This window comes from Panthera tigris, chromosome B4, assembly GCF_018350195.1.
Source record: "Panthera tigris isolate Pti1 chromosome B4, P.tigris_Pti1_mat1.1, whole genome shotgun sequence".
NCBI classification, from domain to species: Eukaryota; Metazoa; Chordata; class Mammalia; order Carnivora; family Felidae; genus Panthera; species Panthera tigris.
Window position 1 is genome coordinate 59081820 of NC_056666.1, and position 22071 is coordinate 59103890.

General features: G+C 37.7%; 1 protein-coding gene across 2 annotated transcripts in view; it reads right to left on the reverse strand.

Moving 5' to 3' along the window:
- ITPR2 (inositol 1,4,5-trisphosphate receptor type 2) overlaps nt 1–22071 on the reverse strand; it is a 487005-nt gene that overhangs the window by 162018 nt on the left and 302916 nt on the right. For both annotated transcript variants that reach the window (XM_042991994.1, XM_042991993.1), the window contains exons 38-39: nt 4791–4899; nt 4079–4266 (exon numbers count right to left, since the gene is read on the reverse strand). In XM_042991994.1, coding sequence (XP_042847928.1) covers nt 4079–4266; nt 4791–4899 — 297 coding nt within the window. The remainder of the gene's footprint in view (nt 1–4078; nt 4267–4790; nt 4900–22071) is intronic.

Below are 22071 nucleotides of genomic sequence, written 5' to 3' on the forward strand. Positions count from 1 at the left end.
GAAACTGTTTCCATAAGCTTGAGAGTATAAGGGGAAACTCTTGAGGCTTTTTTCAGGAACCAAGGATGATGGACCAACAGATCTATATGGGAGAGGAAAGACTTTCCCCCCAAGAAGGATGGGGAAGAGTAGAAGAGCGAAGGCAGAGAAGGAACATGAAGTGAGGAACTAGAGATGAAGTGGGCTTAGGATAATGACGCAGGGTGAATCAGCCAGCAAAATTTACCAGGAGTCAGGAAGTAGAAGGTTATTTCAGAAAGGAGATGTTTATAGTGGTTAAGAGCACCAATCCTGGAGCCAGTCCACATGGGTTCGAGTCCTGACTCTCCCTATAACTAGCCATGTGAGCTTGGTAAGGAGCTTAGACTGTCTACCTCAAATTCTTCTTTGGTAAAATGAGATGATATATGTTACCCCACCAGCTGTTGTGAGAATTAACCAAGTTAGTACATATAAAGCACTAAGAACGGTGCCTGGTATTTAGTAGGTATTATCTTCATTATTCTTATTGGTGTTCAGTTTGAAATTAAAATAGAAATACCTCTCCTATCCTCCCCTTCAACCAATCTTCAATAATGTACATTAGACACATAAATTGGCTTATGTAGCTAGAAGGGTATAAAGTAAGGAGGGGAATCAGATTCCTACCCCAGTACTATAGACGTAGGAGTGTCAAGTCACTAGTGCTTAAGGGCACCGTGACAATGTAAAACCCTCTGGGGACTGCCAGGAGTCTTGGGGAGGAGTGGATTTTAGACTGCTAAAGGTCAAGGAACAGGATTCAAGTTGACCTCAGTGAGACCTTTTAGAGACAGAAGCACACAGCTGCTCTCTGGGTTACACCATGATATAGTTAAGTGACAAACCTAAAAAAGGGATGGCTGGTAAATGACATTGTCATAACCCATCTTTAAAAAAGGCTTTCATATACAAAAATAATTTAATGCTTTTTCATCAACAAATATTTGCTGAATGGCGATAAAGCACATAAATGTCAGAGACCAGACATGATCTACTTTAAGAAAGATGAAATTTAATTGGAGAGGCAAAATGTCATACAAATAACAACAAAACAAAGTAGCACAGGAAGAGTGCCAAATAAATATTAAGGAAACAAGTGTTATGGGAGCTCAGATAAAGGAGTGGTTGTCAAGGCCCATGCCAGATAAGGAAGATTTTGTGAAGGGGGTAGAATTTGATTCAAACCATTCATTCATACAGCCATCACTCCTGAACATTTACTGGGCCAGACATGGTGTCAGACACAAGGGATCCAAAGATGAACCACATGGGGTCTCAATTTTTTAAGGACTTTCCATTTTGTAGATCAATAAGATAAAGTTTAGTAAAGGTAAATGACTTGCCCAACATTACATAACTAGTAAGTGGTAAAGCTAGGATTTCAATCTAGATTCTCTGTCTTTAAATCATTAAATTTATAAAGTAACCTCTTAAGTTAGAGCCTGGTGCACACATGAAAAGGCGCAATAAAGTGGCCAAAAATGTCACTGAAGGCATCTGCAGGATACAGCAGGAGCATATAGTAACCACTGGACAATTCTGCCCAGGGGGACGTGGGATCAGAGAAGGCTTCCAAGAGAAGCTCATGAGTTGGGTCCTCCTGGAGGAGAAAACAACGTAAGAGAAATAACACAACACATATGAGGAACGATGAAGAGCTTAGTATAGCTGGTGTGCAGGAGACAGGACAGAGGAGGGAGGAGGTGGGATAAGAAAGGAAAATGGGAAAATGTAAAGAGATTAAATCATGAAGATCTTGTGGACTTTGTTAGGGAGTTTACCTTTATAGGGCAAGTGACTGATTTTAAGCAGAAGAAAAACATGTTTTTTGGAAAGATAGCTTTGGAGGCAAAGTGTAGAATGATTTGGAGAAGCACAGAAGTGGGATCAGGGATACCTCCTGAAAGACACCATGGCCCAGGAAAAGATAAGAAGGATGGATAATGAAGGCTGGATATGGAGAGATCGAAAGCAGAGTGTGGGTATGAGACATGTTAACAGGGCAGAATCACAGAGATTGGCCTTCAATGAGACGTTCAGGAAGGGAGTGAGGATGAGTAGGCTGAGGTCAAGGTGGGTTTTCAACTTCTGGCCAGATATCCGTGTGGATGGACTGCCAGTCACTGAGGGAGGCAAAGTAAGAGGAGAAGTGGGTGGATGGAGAATAAGAGTGGATTCAGTGTGGGACATGTTGAGTTTAAGGTACCTGTGGGACATCCCACAAGATATTTCTGGAAGATAGCTGGAGGTAGAGTCTATTGGTGCACAGAGTGGGGAATCATCAGCATCGAATGGAAGTTAAAGATGCAGAAATGAATGAAGTCAGGATGAAGGAACAAGCAAAATAAACAGAGGAGAGCCCAAAGAAACTTGGGAGACATCAGGATTCAACAGTTAAGTAAATCAAGAAGAGCTTACACAGAAGGCTAAGAAGAAATGGCAGGAGGTGAGAAGAGAGTAGTGTCCCAAGACCTAAGCTGAAAAGGTTTCAAAACCAAAGAAAAAGTCATCAGTGACAACTGCCACAGAAACATCATGTGAAAAGGGACTAAAAGGTATTTGAGGGTTCAGGGAACTTGTCAAGAATCTTAAAGTAGAACAGGAAGCTTCTGACAGAAGCTGGGTTATTCTGTAGCAATATGAGGACATAAATAGACGTACATATGTATGGAGGGTGAAAGATGATCTCATCTGATGACCCTATGTGGTCCAATAACAGGAATCTAGAAGATACTTTATCGGCAAGGATTGCTTCTATCTTGAGATGCAAAAAAAAAAAAAAAAAAAAAAGAATTCCTTCACTACTGTCTGGATAATCTACATCTCATATTATGTAGTTGCCTAGACAATTTCTTTAGAAAGTCCCAAGTGAATATCTGGTTGTGGAAGACAAGACTACTTCCAAGAAAACCCACACAAATCCCTCCACCACCCACTTTCCCCAACGTCCCTCAGAGGAGTTTGTGCTGAAGCTTCACCACCACAAGACTTTTCAAAATTTGTTTTTCGACTAAGAGGGATCGGCGTTTGGGAGATGCTTTTTGGTCACCGTGACATCTGTTGCTCATGAGGCCTTTATTCCTAAAGCCACCTGCTATTAGATATAGTGAAACTTCTGTTGTTCATTGCATCTAGTGGATTAATAAAGGAAAATATCCTGGCTTTCAATTAGATAGGGTTTCTATTTGCCATGAATAGGAAAGGTTGATTCTGCCATTTCCAATTAGCTGTAAGCATAGCTTCCTTCTCCAACCGAGACAAACCTGGAAAGAGCAGGTTTAGTGAGTGGCAGGACAAGGAGGAAGATGTGTGTTCTCTGGGAACACTCGCCAGCACTGTCCTCTAGCTCACCCAGTGTGCTCTGCCTTTGGGAGTGCAGGAGCCCAGGGGCAACTGGTAAGAGTTTCAAAGTGAAGTGTGTGCTTTTTGAGAAAGCGTGGCTGATGATCCCTGCATGCAGGTGGTAACAGCTTTCAACTCTCCTCTCCTAGGATAAATGAATGAATGAAATTGTTCTTCTCTCCCTGGACCAGTGAGAATTCACTTACTCAGAGGGATCAGGGTAATAAGCACTGGGAGATTTGGGGCATCGAGTAAAGGTGCTATTCTAAACTTCTAGAAAAGTAAATGGAAGGGGATGTGCTGATAGGGGTGGTCAATGTTACTAAAACCTGATTGATGCCAAATACTGTGTGAGGTGTTTATATATATTAGCTCATTGAATGAATCTATCTATCTATTTTTACATTTAATTCTTAGATGAGTCAAAATGTTGTTTTTCTCTGCTGAAAGTTCCCCTCAACAAATCAGAATTTCTGGTATGATGTTAGAAAGGATGCTTCTGAGGAATGTTCAGCTTCACTGAATAATTTGTGAAGGTCTGTAGTTTCTACAGTAAATTAAATAAATTTATAAGGAAAATATGAAAGTTGCTAGGTTTTTTTTTAAGATAGTCATGAGAAGGTAAGAGAAAAAGACATTACTTTCCTTGGTTTCTATGACAAGTAAATAAGAAATACAAATAACCAACATAACGCTCATCATGATAAACAGATACCTGAGTTTGTGTATTTCCTCCTTCGAGCAAGGCAATGCCAAGTAAAATTCCTTCTGAAAAAATTCTGTCATTTTTGGTGTTCACTATAACATCAATGACAAGTTCAGATGCACCTTCTTTATCCAGTAGACACTGAATATCTGACATTGATATCCCCATCTTATCTGAATCTTGTCCCGAAAAGCTCCCTGTGATTAGCAAAAATAAATAAGTAAAACTTAATTACAGACATTATTAGTACGTAACATTTTTGAATTCTTAGACCTTAAAAATATTTATCATTGAGGGCGCCTGGGTGTCTCAGTTGGTTAAGTGTCCAACTTCGGCTCAGGTCATGATCTCACGGTTGGCGGGTTCAAGCCCTGTGTCAGGCTCTGTGCTGACATGACAGCTCAGAGCCTGGAGCCTGTTTTAGATTCTGTGTCCTCTTCTCTCTCTGCCCCTTGCCAGCTCACATTCTCTCTCTCTCTCTCTCAAAACTAAATAAACATTTAAAAAAAAATTTTTTTAAAAGAATATTTATCATTGGAATTTTTTCCCTTCCCCATTAAATATAATAGGGGCTTGGGTTTAAAAAATGTCAAAAGTTTGTAATAGTGCTTTTCGAGTGAATTTTTTATATTTATGCTATTTTAAGTTAAATACCAGCATAGCACCAGCAGAAAGACATGTGACTAGAATCCTAGAACGAGGGGCAAATGATCAGTCTTACCTCCCCCTTGTGCAGATTTGCTGTAGGTTCCAGAGAGGTGTCCATTGATACCAACTCCATAGTCTCCTTTAAAGTAGCGATTCAGGAGTATTTTTCTTAATGTGTTGCCCTAATAAAAGGGATAAGAAAAGTGTTTCTTATTGTTTCTCTTTCTAATGAAAAGGGAAAGTAGCAGTACATTAAAATGCCCACTCAAGATGCATTTTATCAATGGTGTTGATATGGAAGAATTAATTTTATATAGAATATTTTCCGAGATGAAAATTTGCAAATGCTTCCTAAGAAAATGATTTTGCTTCTCCCAGAAATAAAGAACAAACTAGAGTACTTTCCATGAAATGTACTGAGAAAATCACAACAGATTGTACTAAGAAAATCTATGCACTATAAATTTAAGATTGCCTCAAAGGCTGAGGGTCCTAGTGTTGTTAAGAATATTAGTGATGCCTAAAGAAGACACAGTTTAATAAACACCCTGAGAATTGGAAACCAAAAGCCCTATTTAAGAGGAGATTGGTAAATAGAGCCAGGAAAGTGCTGGGTATACAACAGGTGCTCAAAAAATTAAGCTTGATAAGACAGAGTGAATATATTTAAATTCCAAGGGCTTTATTCAGAAACTGATGGGCAAAAGACAAGTGTATTCCTTTATAAAATATGTAATTCAGAAGTTCCTAAGTCTTCAATGTTATACTGATTACAAGACATTTTAAAAATACTATATTTTGGGGCACCTGGGTGGCTCAGTCAGTTGAGCATCCGATTCTCGATGCTCTTCAGCTCAGGTCAGTATCCCAGGGTTGTGGGATTGAGCACCGCATTGAGCCCCACTTTGGGCTCTGCACTGAGTGTGGAGCCTCCTTAAGATTTTCTCTCTCTCTCTCTTTCTCTCTCTCTCTCCCTCTCTCCAAATCATGCTCTCCCTCTCTTTCTCTTTAAAAAAATTAAAGTAAAAAAAATAAAATACTATATTTTGTTGGTGTACCTGGGTGACTCAATCGTTTAAATGACCAACTCTTAATTTTGGCTCAAGTCATGATCTCATGGTTCCTGAGATCGAGTCCCTGCATAGGGCTCCATCTGCTTGGGATTCTCTCTCTCCCTGTCTCTCTGCTCCTCCCTGGCTTATGTGCTCTCTCTCTCAAAACAAATAAATAAACAACAACAACAAAAAATACAATGTTTTGCAATATAGTTCCTTGATGTACATAAGACATACAGATAACTCCAGATCTTCCATTTTATTGGTCTTATTATTTCAATAGACAAGTGATTTTAAGGTATTATTAAAGAATACTTTTAAAAACTAAATTAACACAGCAACTACTGAGGTGTTAGTCCCATCTTGTGGGTAAGAACACTGGGGCCCAAGAGCTCAGGTAACCGGATGTAGATCGTGCAGCTAACAGGTGGTACAGCAAAGAGCTGAACTCAATGCTTGATGGAGTCGCCCCGGCCATTTCCACACACGGTACCCAGGGTCACTCCCCAGGCACACCTTCCAATGCTGTGACACTTTGACACGTGGCCCTCACCGTTTCCTCTCTCTCTCTTGCTCTGGTTAGACCTCCTTCTCATGCTCTGAGGTTTCATCCTCAGCTCTCTTGTCCTGCTGCTCTCCTCGCCTTCCCTCTCCCTGTCAGCAAATTTATCTGATCCCTGGTTGCATAACCACTTCTGCAGTCTGACTGCCAAATGTCTTTCCTCCAGCTCGACCTGGCTCCCCTAAGCTTTTCATCCTGTTTCCACTTAGATTTCCTTATCTTCATCTGGAGTTTCTACTGGCACCTCAAACTCAATTTGTCACAATGGAATGACCTCCTCTTTTTTATTCTTTTTTTTCTTGGAAGTATAATTAACAAAATATATTAGTTTCACGTGTACAATATAGTGATTCACTAATTCTATATATTACTCCGTGCTCATCAAGATGAGTACATTCTTAATTCCCTCTACCTATTTCACCCATCCCCCCACCCACTTCCCTTCTGGCGACCACAAGTTTGCTTTAAGAGTCTGTTTTTCTGTTTGTCTCTTTTTTCCTTTGTTTGCTTGTTCATTTGTTTTGTTTCTTAAATTCCAGATATGAGTGAAATCATATGGTATTTGTCTTTCTCCAACTGATTTATTTCACTTATCATTATACCCTCTAGGCCCATCCATGTTGGTCAAATGGCACAATCTCATTCTATTGTATGGTTTAGTAATATTCCATTGTATATATATATATATATATATATATATATATATATATACACACACACACACACACACACACACACACACACCCCACCTCTTTATCCATTCATTTATCTATCTATCCATGGACACTTGGGTTGCTTCTATATCTTGGCTATTGTACTCCTTGTTTTCTTTCATAGTCTTTTTTTAAGATTCTTTATTTTTGAGAGAGAGAGAGAGAGAGAAGGGACAGAGAGGGGAAGACAAAGAATCCCAAGCAGGATCTGCCCTATCAGCACAGAACCCGATGTGGGACTTGAACTCACACACTGTGAGATCACAACCTGAGCCTAAATCAAGAGTCGGATTCTTAACCGACCGACCCACCCAGGCTCCCCTCTTAGCTATTGTAAACAATGCTGCAATAAACATAGGGGTGCATGTATTTTTTCAAACTAGTGTTTTTGTTTTCTTTGGGTAAATACTCACTAATTCAATCACTGGATCATATGAAAACTTACTTTCATTTTTTGAGAAACCTCTATACTGTTTTTCCACAGTGGCTATACCAGTTTGCATTCCCACCAGCAGTGCACAAGGATTCCTTTTTCTCCACATTCTTGCCAACACTTTTTATTTCTTGTAATTTTGATTTTAGCCATTCTGACAGGTGTAAACTGGTATCTTATGGCTTTAATTTGCATTTCCCTGATGAGTAGTACAATCTACAGATTTAAGGCAACCCCTATCAAAATACCAATAACATTTTTCACAGAACTAAAACAAATAATCCTAAAATTTGTACGGACCCATAAAAGACCCCAAATATCCAAAGCAATGTTGAGAAAGGAAATCAAAGCGAGAGGTATCACAATTCCAGATATCAAGTTATACCACAAAGCTTTGGTAATCAAAATAGTGTGGTACTAAAGAACAAAAACAGACACATAGGAGATCCCAGAAATGAACCCATGCCTGTATGGTCAATTAATCTATTAAAAAGGAGGCAGTAGATAAAATGGGAAAAAGACAGTCTCTTCAAAAATGGTGCTGGGAAATCTGGACAGCTACATGCAAATGAATGAAACTGGACCACTTTCTTACACTACATACAAAAATAAACTCAAAATGGATTAAAGATCTAAATGCGAGATCTGAAACTATAACACTCCTAGAAGAAAACATAGGCAGTAATACCTTTGACATTAGCTGTAGAAACATTTTTCTAGACATGTCACTTCACGCAAGAGAAATAAAAATGAAATAAATTATTGGGACTACTCCAGAATAAAAGGCTCTTAAGCAGCAAAGTAAACTATCAACAAAACAAAAAGGTAACCTACTGAATGGGAGAAGATATTTGTAAATGATACATCCAATAAAAGGTTAATATCCAAACTATATAAAGAACTTCTACAACTCAACACCAAGAAAAAACAAACAACCCGATTAAAAAATGGGCAGAGGACCTAAACAGACATTTTTCCAAAGAAGACATACATATGGCCAACAGACACATGAAAAGATGTTCAACATCACTTATTGTCCTTTCTTAAACCTGTTTTCCTTTCAATTTCAATTTATTTTTACATCAGAACCATGTTGATCATTTAAGGCCCCAAACCTAAGAGATCATCTACTAACCCCTTATCTTGACAATGATTTGTGAAATCCTACCTATTCTATCTTTTCAGGTGTAGCTTCCAATAGTGTCTTCGCACATAATATTTTAACTGAACTGAACTATATGATGATTTCTCAACCACAGTTTTCTCAGTCTTTCTGCTTTCTCATATGTCATGTTCTTTTCTTCCACCTTATGGATACCACCTATCCCCCCTCTTCATTCTACAGATATTCATTAAGTACCTACTCTGTTTTAGACACTATTCTTTTTTTTTTTAAGTTTATTTATTTTTGAGAGAGACAGAGAGTGTACGAGCAAGGGAGGGGCAGAGAGAGAGGGAGAGAGAGAGAATCCCAAACTGGCTCTGCATTATCAGCACAGAGCCCAGCACAGGGCTCAACCTCACGATTCACCTGAGCCAAAATCAAGAGTGGGACACTTAACCTACTGAGTCACCCAGGTACTCCTAGACACTATTCTAAGTGAATAATATGTAATCTTCCAGTCAAAGTGTTTACAATAAGGTCAGTACCATAATAGGCACATATATTAGGCCCTGTGGAAGCATGTAAAACTTTGAAGAGGCTTGACTTTGAAGAGGCTTTATATGCAAATCTCCTCTACTAACCATACAATCATCAGCGCAAAGCTGATGTCCTGTGCATAGTCGATGCACAACAAATATGCCCTAAATGTCACAGTGCCAAGAATTTTAATAGACACTTAGAGTGTCTGGAGTTCTTTATCCTTAGAGTGACTTTTATTTATCGATAATTAAAATTTTAGCACACAGACATTTGCCATTGTTCCCTATTTCATGTTTTCTTCCTTTAAGACTTTTTCATATAATATTATAGTGAGTAAAGGTGATGCCCAGTCTTGGAAGAAATAGAGAACCTAGAGAATACGTAAGAAAAAAAGAGTCTGTCTCTTTTTTCTATTAAGAGAAAGCCTTTCGAGTTGGACTAATTTCATCAGACCAAAAAAAAAAAAAAATGATCTTTCCAAAAGGAAAGGGAAAACAAAATAAAATATTTCTTTGAAGTCAAATGGGCTTTTGCTGTGCATCTTGTTATAGCAGAAGGAGATGTTCTAAGAGAGCTTTGAGACCCATTAACTATGGAGCTATAGTTGTATGTTGGGAAGAAAAATATGAGAATATTTTTACTTAAGTACTAAATTTCTATAAAGGGTAGCTCAGTTTGTTATAGTAACCATGCTTCTCACCTCTACAGGCCAATGTACTGCTTCTCACTCAAACTCTGTAAGATACAGTTGGCCCACCTACAATAAATAAAGCTGAAAAACATGAAAATGCAGGCCTGTTTTTCTTAAAATCACTCAAGTCCGTGTCACTGTCTGGAAGAGAACCTGCTGTAAACAGAGCTCCTGGGTCCTTGTGAATTAGCTCTCTTTTTAGTCTATGTAAGAGAGCCTTTTAACCACATTACTCCAAGAACCCTACCAAAAGATAAGACAATGGTGTATCTTTTTTAAAAAGGAGAATAGAAAGCTGCATTTTATCCTTTGTTTTTAAAAATGCCCTTTATATTGTGAGAAGAATAAAGCTGTTCAAAATCAACTACAGAGTAGAAGTGTGTCATATCAAATTAAGACAAGCCTCATATTTGCTATTATTCCTAAATTTTCTTTGGGAAGATAAAATAAAATCACAGATACTTGTCAGATTCATAAACATCAAAATCAAATGAGTAATTTGATTTTTTTAAATCTTTCTTATCCAATTCCAGCCTTGTCAACAGCATCCATTTTCTAACTATGTAATATTCAGAATGCCATGGAAGGAGGAAAGGACTTCCTCTATCCCTGTTCTTAACTCTGGAGCCACACTGCCTGGGTTCCACTTCTCTTCATGCCACATATCAACTGGGGGACCTTAAGCAAGTTATTCCATCCCCCTCGCCCTCAGTCCCATAACTGTCAAATGGAATAGTCATAATGCTTATCCTCCTTGGGTTTCTGTGATGATTAAATAGGTAAAAACTTATAAGATACTCAGAATAGTTCCCAGCACATAGGAGGTGCAACGTAAGTTGTGCAGAGCTGGTGCTATTGCTGCCAGTATTGATATTATCCAGATCACACAACAGTGTTCAATTTACAAAGTGCTTTTGTACAGACTTTCTCACTTCATACCAAACCTTCCCATGTAAGTGACAAAGTTTCTATATCCACTAACGAAAGAGCAAAAATAATAAATGATAAACTACCTGAAAATCCTAATTCGTCCACTATTAACCAGTCCTTGGAATTCTGTCTGTGTGAGCTAATATGTGTACACTGCACTATATAAAATGGACCTTTCTAGAAGTCCAACTAAAGTGGAAAAACTCTACTGTGGCTCCAACTCCATGGTTTTCAACAGACACAAACTTCGGCACTAAAAATGAACAAGAATAGGTGCAGATGAATGGGACTCTATTGTTTGTCTTAGTTATCCTCGTTTAAGCTTTGAAAACTCCCGATATTGCTACATGACGAGTTGAGCACAACTGATTTCTTCTGCCAAACACCAAATTCTGACTTGAGGATCAAGGCAAGTCCTGTGTTCACACTTGTCTTAGGGTATCCTTAGTGGCCTGCACTATCGGTGATGGGTTACAGTGGTGATAATTCAGATGACAGTCATTTCCACAAATTCCTTTAACTCCAATAAATTAATTTTAGAATTACTGGCAGAAATTCCAGTGCCAGGGTTGTAAATTCTGGTGCCATGGAGCTATAACTGTCAAGGCAGAAATTCGGGAAAGAACGAAAAGCACATTAAGCCATTTTGAAAAGAATTCTACAACAATTGAGAAGTTTGACTTCTATTATACTCACTCTTCAATTCCAAAATGAATTCCTGACTGGGCTTCCCATGGAAGGTGTCCTTGCTGGATGAGGCCAACTAGCAAGAAATGTCCTTTCCAGTCTTTTCAATATCAGAGTCAATTCCAGGCCACAAGACACAGCTTTTAGCCAATGTCTTCATGTGAACACATCCCAGATGTGCTAAATGTAATGGAGCCAAGATAACTAACAACCACCTTCTGAAATTACAACAAAACATCTCCATAAAAAGACATCTTTTGTGGCCAGAGCAATCATGCTGACAGTTTGTGAATATCTGGGAGGACCGTTTTTTTCCTGGCCACTTCCTGTTGCACCAACTCCAGTGTCTCAAAAATTAAGCTTAGAAATTATTGCTTTTCATGGGTAGAAAGAATAACAAAAGTTTACTAGTCTTAGAAAGGACCAAGGATTTTCTTTGATTTTCCAGAAAGCACAACACTGTTTGCCATAATAGGTTAATAGCTTTAAGAGTGAAAAGTTCAAGGACATGATATTTGAGGTACTGAATCCACATGTGTTCCCTTTCCCTTGGAAAAATGACACATTGAAGTAATATTTTTTCCACTGTGGAAAATATAATGAAGACACCATCAAACCATGACAACCACAACCGGAATCCTCGAAAACAAGTCCTCCGTTGGAAATTCGAAAGGTAATGACAACTGAAAACTGGAGATGCTTAATTTAGGGTTTTCCCTCAAAGACTATCGCTTAGCTACTAGTCAGTGTGGATGAGATCTGTAAGGACGTTATTGTATGTACCTGTAGACTCCACATAGACTCTTTTTAACATTAAACCTGGTTTAGCCTAATTGATATTTCCCTAACCTTTTTGTTTAATGATAGCATGTCTGCTTAGATATTTTTCCTCACTTGAATTCCCAGGGGTAAAAAGGTACATTTTTAATTTCAAATAAATTCTTGCAATAGCTGTACCCTAATTGGAATTACATTAGGTCCATCATTATACTCAACTACATCTTCAAGGAACTCCTTTGGGAAAAATGTGGCCAGTCTCCTATAATCTAGCTGTCTAATGGTTTGAATTTCTTAGTCCCTGACTCCAAGCAGTGAAGGCCATTCCTACCCTGGATGCTTCTTCCCAGCTTTCGCAAGATGAAACACACAAACTTCAACAGGAGTAGTTATTATATACATCCACAAAATGCTCTTCATCAATATAACAACATAATCATTGTAATCTTGAAAAACATATGGATGTCTCAACAATTCTAGGAAAAGGGCTTATAAAAAAGACTGGAAAATGTTAAAACAAATTATTCATACACTACTGTGGCAATATACTTCTATCTTCCTTCCTTTTTTTTTTTTTTCTTATTCATTGTAAGAACATCCTGCATTTCTACCACATGTCAGGAACTGTTAGGAAAGGGAAGGGGGCAAAAACTTCGGCAGCATATGCTGAAAGAATTTCCAAATATGTAGAGTTAAGGCACATGGCACTGTTTTTCAATATAAATAATCCTCACCAGACCATTTGATTCCATTTGTGAAATTTAAACATTTAAACAGTAAATCATATGTAAACATTTGATGATGATGCTGAAGCTAAAAATGACTTCGGTCATCACTCCAGGATGATCAAAAAACCTAGCCTCTCAGCAAACAGGGTTGCTGAAAAGGCTGTGTTAGGGGATGAGCCTGCACCCCATAACTAGCGAGGAAAAAAGGAAACTATTTCTTTTCTTGGGGTATAATAAAAGCCTCTCGGTATTTGATTTCCAAGAAGCACGCTGACTGATATCAAACTCAATGGACTCAAACACCTCAGCAATTTAAATACAGGGTCTGCTTAAATTCAGAGTTTGAGAACATATGCAATCCCTCACCCCTGGTACTGGAGAATGGATTTTTTTTTTCTGCTTGTGATTGGTTAGTGTTCTGTGTAAGCAGTCTTTATCTGATCTGCAGAACATAAAGCGTTGAAAGAAGGGTAAATAAACAAGAAATAAACAGGTAAGTTTTAGCTACCATTTCACTATTGAAGTCCAACTACCAGATTCACACATCATAAGTCACTACCTCATAAAATTACACTCAAATGGCAGTGTGCACAACCACTAATACTAAGCCCATAATCCCTTGGTACATAGTGTAGAAACCTACTGAGTGCTATTTGTTTCTGGAAAAATGGGATCAATATGCTGCCAATGCAAGCATGTGCTCTCACACCAAAGGTTGGGAAAAATGGAATTTCAAGTGGTCATTTCAAAGCTTCTGCAAAGACTATGTCCCTGAGGGATAATACAGTGAGGTATGTAGTTCAATAACAGACTCAGTTTATGGGAGGCCCCAGAGAAAATGAGAGGATAAAGCAGGAGTGGGAAGAGATGAGAATAAATGAGAGAACTAACTCGGATCTGAATAACAATATGAAGTATAATGGGAGAGGTTTCCTCTCGAATAATGGGAAGGCTCCTATTTAGCTTGCTGTTTTAAATCCTCACATGCTGTGGGGCACTTGGGTGGCTCAGTTGGTTTAGCATCCGACTTTGGCTCAGGTCCTGGTTCATGGGTTCAAGCCCTGCGTCGGGTTCTGTGCTGACAGCTCAAAGTCTGGAGGCTGCTTCATGGATTCTGTGTCTCCCTCTCTCTCTGCACCTCCCCCACTCATATTCTGTCTCTCTCTCTCTCAAAAATAAATAAAACATTAAAAAAACAAAAAAATTCAAATCCTCACCTGCTGTGATTCCTGTTATATTTCCACAACTATTTAGTAAAGATTGATATATGCGTACCACTTTGCAAGCTGGTGTCACAAGAGGTAAGAAACATACAGAAAGACACAGAAGACCAGCACTCTTCAGCCTTGCATAGACCTGCCTATTTCTCTAAAGTCTCATGTTCCCAGTGCCATCTATGAGCTCCAAGCTGTGAACTACTGATCATAACCAAGAGAGTGTTGGCCCACAGGGCAGTGAGAGGAAGACATGACCTTGAAGTTGTCAAGGGAACAACATTGTAGAGAATCCTCCCCCACTCCCCTGAACACACACAGAGTAAGGAGGGGGGAGGGCGGGGGACTCATCTCTTTTCCCATATACAATGAAAGAAATTGTCTTTAGAAGGGAGGAAGAAAACTAACGCATTACTCATAATCAGTGCAAATATTTTGACAAAAGAAAGCCAAATTTTAACAAATTCAGAATATATTTAGAAGTTCCTCAGGTAGGAGAGAAATGTTTATGGAGCTGCTGGAATGATGAGGAGCTCTGCATAGCACAATTTCAAAGGAAGATCTTGAGAATTAAATGAGATAATATTTATATACACAGCTTGACATGGAATAAATTTAGTTTATGAAACTCTGGGAATGAAAAGCCTGTATACTTAGTAGAAAAGATGATGTCTTGGAGACCAATGCAATTGGTTTGGATCCAGGTTCTGCCACTGGCTTTGCAATCTCAAGAACTTTATTTAACTGCCCTGACACTCAATTTCCCTATCTGTGAATAATAATGTCCATACCGCAGGGCTATATGTAAAGTATATATGAAAAGCTTTAAGTCCTTAATCTATAATAAGTGCTAAGTAAACAGTTATTATAATAGTTTTTAATGTTTACAGGAAAATAAGACTTGTCAAACTCACAGCATGTACAGGACATTACAATGCCCAGTGCCATGAAGACAGAAATAGCTTTACCCACTCATATCTATATCCAGATCTGACCTTCCACAAGTTTTTAAGAGAAGGAAAATGAAAACAGCATTAATTCTGAAGAATATTACTTCAGAGCCAATTTGATCAGTAGGTTTTTTTCATAAAAACAACACCTACACGTGCGTAGGTTTCAATCATCCCTACTGCATGCACAAAGTGGAATTCATCAGAAGCCAATTGAGACCAACTTTTCTTAAAGTACCGTCAGTAGGAAAACCAATGTTCCATGTTCCTGATATTCATTTTTAACATGAGAAATATAAGGTTATTAAATACATTTATAAAATTATCATGCAATAATCGTTCATTAAGAAAGGGTATACTTCCTAACTATTCTCCTTATATTCATTTGGTGCCCCTCTAATTCATTTTGCACTCAGTATTCAGAGGCTTTTGAAACAACAGAGAACTAAAATTCAGAATGCAGTAAAACCCTGGATTGCGAGTAGCTTGTTCTGTGAGCGTTCCCCAAGAGGAGCAAACATGTCTAATAAATTTTAACTTGATAAATGAGCGATGTCTTGCAAAAGGAGTATATGATGCAGAATGTCACATGATCACAACTGAGCCAATGGTTCTTGAAATTCGTTTTGATACATGAGTGCTTTGGATTACAAACATGTTTCCAGAATGAATTTTGCTCGCAAACTGAGGTTTTACTGTATATGAATATATGAATAATGCTTACAAATCAATGAAAAAAATAATCCAGTAGAAAAGTGAACAAAAGAATTGAGCTGGCATTTTATATTTATATAAGTACCACATCACAGGCATTCATACAAGCATTGATAGCAAATACAATGACAACAACAACACAAAAACAAACAAACAAATCAACCCAAATACCTACTGACAGGAAAATGGATCAATAAATTGTGGTGTATTCCCAGAGCAGAATATTATACAATGTAAACACGAATGAACCAGAGTCTCACAGCAATATACAACCACCTTGATGAATCTTAGAAACATAATATTCAGAGAAAGGGGAAAAAGCAAGTCCTAGTGTGGTATTAAAATGTGAGCTACCTGTTGTCTCTGGAAGGGAAGACAGAGTACATAGGTAGATACAAGGTATTGATAATTTTTTCATTCTTTACTTGGCTGAGGGGTTCATGGCTCTTCATTACATTACTATGCTTTACAATTAAAAATGATGTCCCTATTATTTCGAATAAATTCAACATCCTATTAAAAGAAAATACTCAAAAAATGTTCAACCTCAAAATGGCGATAGCTTCCTACATTTGACGTTCTGTTGCTTTTCACCCCTCTGAATACTGACCACGATCCATCACATGGCTTAGGCGAGGATCCAGGATACAACACCCACAAATCTTGAACCATTATCCACATTGTTTTCTCAACCAATCCACATCTTCCTCCCGCCACACAAGCCATTTAGTGTCTCACCATGTTCCCTTCTGCCTCAGGACATTAGCAGATAATGTTCCCTTTTGCCAGTCATGCTTTCAGTGCCCAACCCCTCAACACCAATACTCCCAACTTTGCTTACTTAACTCCCACTCAACTTTAGGTCTCAGCTCATCCATATCAGGGTCATCCTCTCCAGCTGCACCAAGTCAGCTCTCATTCAATCGCCTCAAACACCACATGCTTCACCATGTGTTTGAGTTATATATGTATTTATTTCAATCTTTGAATGATCTCAGTATCCTTCTACTGGACTGTAAACACCACGAGGATAGGGACTGCCTTTTTCTTCTTTATTTGCTGATCAGTGACTCTAAGATCTATGCAAAACTTGGCACATTAACTACTCAATAAATAATTTTGAGTAAGTGTATGAAGAAATGATTCTGCATTAGAGATCACCATGTTTACCAACAAAATTTGATGCTGAGTGCCATCTATTTAAAGGCTGTGATATACATTGTATATCATGTCTTATAACTTTGGCAAATATTTGAGATGCATTCAATGTTACTTGCAAACTAAATATTTTTAGTGTATAAGCTCATTAACTATGGTTCTATGGCTGAAAGAAGGAAATTATGTTAGAATCCAATAAGCGAAATGTTAGAAAAGACTTAAAAATAAAGATGAACAATTTCTTTGAATTTTCAGAAGGTAAAATATGAACTAATGGTCACAGATATGACCTAAGGCAAAAGAACACATTAATATGCCAAGAGACTAGTCAAGGCCTTCCTTGTTACAATATGTCTATGGGAATAGGATTTTTTATGTTTTATTGACAAACATAGAAACCACCTTGATCACACACAAGGCTGTGACTTAGCGACATAATTTCTAGTATTATGTGAATATGTCATTTCAAAATATACAAAGCCACTATTGTCTTTTTAAGATATTATGTTTGGGTGTGTCATAATTTTATTTATTTTATTTTTTAATGTCTATTTATTTTTGAGAGAGAGACAGAGCACAAGTGGGGGAGGGGCAGAGAGAGAGAGGAAGAAACAGAATCCAAAGTAGGCTCCAGGTTCTGCACTGTCAGCACAGAGTCTGACACCCGGCTCGAACCCACAAACCATGAGATCATGACCTGAGCTGAAGTTGGAAGCTTAAACAACTGAGCCACCCAGGCGCTCCTAGTGTGTCATAATTTTAATGCAGGATAAAATTAAAGATAATTCTTTTATTTCACTTTTCCCTCATAAAATGAAAATCATTTTCTTTCTTTAGTGTTTGTTGTTATGACATTAAAAAAATATGTAGACCTGATTTTGATCATTTCCTGCATCAAATTGTCCATGAGACCATATATTTTGCCTGCTTTAATATCTAGTATCTTCCCCCATGAGCTCCTCATTGTGTGCCATGTTAATCATAATTTTCAAAGAATTTCACAGTGAAAAACTATGAGATAATGATTTAGAGCTAGTGGAAACTAGGAATTCCTTAAATATTCATCAGTGTTTCAGAGTACCAATACAATTATTACCCACCCCCTCCAAACAAAAGAGGTATTAATTCAAACAAACCTAAAGCTGCCTGAGCTGATTAAAGGCCATATGCCTAACTCAGGAGCAGACTTTTTCAGAAAGTCCTTGAGTAGGTTTATTAAACACTAGGTATCCTTAAACACTAGTAGGTCTTTTAAACCCTATTTTTAAAATCATTTTGATTCCCTCTGGCATATACCCCAGCAGATATTACACTACCTTATATATCTAAGACTGTAACTAGAATCCAGGTACTAAAAAGGTTATTTTCGATAACATGCAAAGCACATTTGTTGTTATGAAAAGGTAGTTTCTTGGTAAAGCTGGGGTGCCAGGCATCTGCATTATAAACACAATTTTCACAAGCTTATGAATCGCCTGCTGATGTCGGCTTCCGAAAGAAACAAAACAAAGCATCCTTGGGCTGAAAAGAAAACTTACACACTTTAATAAATATGATTTGAGGTAAACATCCAGCTATTTTTAATTAGTACATTGAAGAGGAGAGGGGAAAGAATCATTTCAGTGAACTATAGGTTGCTGATCTCATACCCCTAAACTAACAACTACCTCTCTCCACTTTTCCTGTGTGTGGTCTGGGTAATATACCATTTTTTTTTAATTCCTAGATATTAATGCATATTTGTAAAAGGTACTTATCAAGTCTTGAATTGTTAAAAGTCTTGTTTTCTCCCCTGGGTATAGGTAAGCATAGATGACTGGGTTGCCTCCAAGGCAGGGGGTAGAGGGGGCAAGAAGTGCACATCACACCTCCTTCTCTATTATATTTCAATCTCAATGATTCTTTTTAAAATTTTTTTTAATGTTTATTCATTTTTGAGAGAGAGAGACAGAGCACAAGCGGGAGAGGGCCAGAGAGAGAGGGAGATACAGAATCGGAAGCAGGCTCCAGGCTCTGAGCTGTCAGCACAGAGCCCGACACAGGACTCGAACTCATGAACAGTGAGATCATGACCTGAACCAAAGTCAGACACTTAAGTGACTGAGCCACCCAGGCGCCCCTCAATCTCAATGATTGTAACAGACATTTTTTTCTCCACATTTTAACATTTCTGAAAGACAGGTCAATCCAAAATCAATAGTGTGTTATAGCTCAATTGGCAGTGCTCTTTATCTTTCCAGCAATACAACTGATGGCAGATTAGAATTGGAAGATATATTATATTGAATGGATTTAATCTGACATTGGAAACAACTAAGGTTCAGAGCAGGTGGCATCACTAACATACCCATTTTTCAGTTCACATAAAGCAAGATTAAATTAAGCCAGAAATTTAGGAAATAATTTTTTAATCAAACTATTTGTTTTCAGTGTTTGCCTTTGTTCATTGCTCCACATTCTATACGATACTTCAATTTACCACCAACTTAAGTTTTGATGTCATATGTTGAGTCGGGCCCGCATTAAGATTAGTAAAGAAAACAACAGTATGGATAGAGATAAGAGGTATATTTACTTACAAATCAAGAGCAGTGGATAAGTAAATAAGTAATATAAATTCATTTAATTAATTTAGAAGCTTGCACAATACTAAATTGCTCTCCTTAAAAAAAAAAACCTGCCCCTTCATACCCCTGCATATCTGCTAGGATAATTAAGATAAAAAAGAGAGACAATAACAAGTCTGTGGATGTAGAAAAATAGGGACCCTTATACATTATTGATTGAAATATTAAATGGTACAACCACTTTGGAAAACTATTTTACAATCCCTAAAAATTGAACAGTTATCATGTGACCTAGCAACTCTCGAGAGAGAGGGAGAGAAAGAGAGGGGGGAGGGAGAGGGAGAGTCCTGGGGCTATACAAAAGAGAAATAAAAAGATACGTCTGCACAAAGACTTGTACGTGAATGTTAATGAAGGCAGTATTCATAATAGCTGAAAAGTAGAAACAACCCAAATGTCCATCAAATGCTAAATGGGTACATAAAATGTGGTATACCATACAATGGAATATTATTTGGCAACAAAAAGGGAATGAGGTACTGATTCATGTTACAATAGATGAGCCTTGAAAATATTGCTCTCAGTGGAAGAAGGCAGTTATAAAAGATCACATATTTTATTATTACATTTACATGAGATTTCTACAAGAGGAGAATCCATTGAGATAGAAAGTAGATTAGTGGTAGCCAGGAGTTAGGGGTGGGAGAGTGGAGAGTGATTCCCAGTGGGTATGGGGTTTCTTTCTGGAGTAATGAAAATGTTCTAAAATAAGCCAGTGGGCATTGTCTGCAAATCTGTGAATATACTAAAAACCACTGAACTGGATACTTCAGCAGGGTGAATTTTACAGTGTGTGAATATCTCAAAAAAGCTGTTATAGAAATAGAAAATCCATTAGATTGGTTGAGAAGACTGACTCTTTAAGTATTTTCTAAAAACACATCTTAAAGAAAATAATGTCAGTTCTGTCCAAATTTTTGCTAGGCAGCCAAGGCATTAATACTATTTGCCACAAAGTCCCTTCCGTTAAATGCATCTGTACAACAGATGTATTACAATGGCACATGTTTTGAATGTTACATCTGTTAGTAAAATGTAGAGGCTCAAACTGCTAATTAAAAATGAAAATGTATGTGTCAATTAGAAGCCAATTTCTTGTTAAAACTGCCTAATGGCTAAGGCACCAAAATCGAGCTAGTACCTAGGATTATTTGTGTCTTGACCTGTGTGGGAAGGCAGTCCAGTGCACTGAATATAGGCTAGACAGTTTCCATGGATACCTCACATTGCTGGAGGTGTAGAAACTAAAAATTATAAACAACTTCACAAAAATTATGCTTCAAAAATACATTAACAAAAAAATACTAATCTTCCTGATGAAAGATGTTAGAATCTATTTTGTTGACAAGTAGATAGGGGATTTTTTTTAGGGAGAGGGAGCCAAAATTTTTAAAAGGCTGGTTTTTAAGTTGCTTTATAATTCATAGGAGAGAGAGAGAGAGAGATTCAAAATGCTTCTATCATCATAAGGTTTACAGCAAACCTCAAGAGTTTTAAAGATGTTTAGCTTTTATAGGAACCAACTAGATTGAATTATCCCAGCTGAGTTTAATTAATCTGGCCACTGCATACTAATATGCTGATCTTTCCAAATAAATGTACACTGTAATTACAACCAGGTTACTCCGCCCACCGTCCTTTTGCTCCTTCCCATGAAATAAGACTGCATATCTTCCAGATGTAGCATAAAAGCCACAGTGTTATTAACGAACCATTTTGGAATCAGACAAAATAAAGCATAAGAAAAATACATGTAGTGTCCATAAGAAAAGGAGATATTTCCCACACCACTTTGTTGAGAAGACCTGACCACACACCTGTTTGTTCATACCGTTAACAGGTTAGAGAAGGAAGAACAAGAAAGTTATAGCATTAGCTTTTTCCATGTCCCCAAATCTCTTCCACTATTAGGCAATCGAGTTGGGATTTATTCCCAGAACTCAAGAGATAATCAGCGTGCGTGGAAATGTAGCTGTTTTCTATGGACCATTCAGTCCAGTCATTACATGAGCTCCAGCATAAATGAGGGAAAAGGACACAACTTGTTTTAACAAAGGAGACAAATGAATCAGTAAATCTGAATCAAATTAAACCAATATAGTAAAACCTTGACTTGCCAGCATAATTCGTTTCAGAAACATGCTTGTAATCCAAAGCACTTGTATATCAAAGTGAATTTCATGAACCATTGGCTCAGATGTGATCATGTGACATTCGGCGTCAGGAACTACTCCTATTGCAAGACATGGCTCGTTTATCAAGTTAAAATTTATTAGAAATGCTGGTCTTGTGGAACACTCACAGAACAAGTTACTCACAATCCAGGGTTTTACTGTATTTGGTTATGTATAAGGACAATTTGACAAATATTTCATTCAATGCTCATAGCAAACTAAGATATCACCTAGCTTAGCAGCAAGAGTCAACTGTGTTATTCTGTTCGCAAATATTTTTGAGAAGTATGTATTTG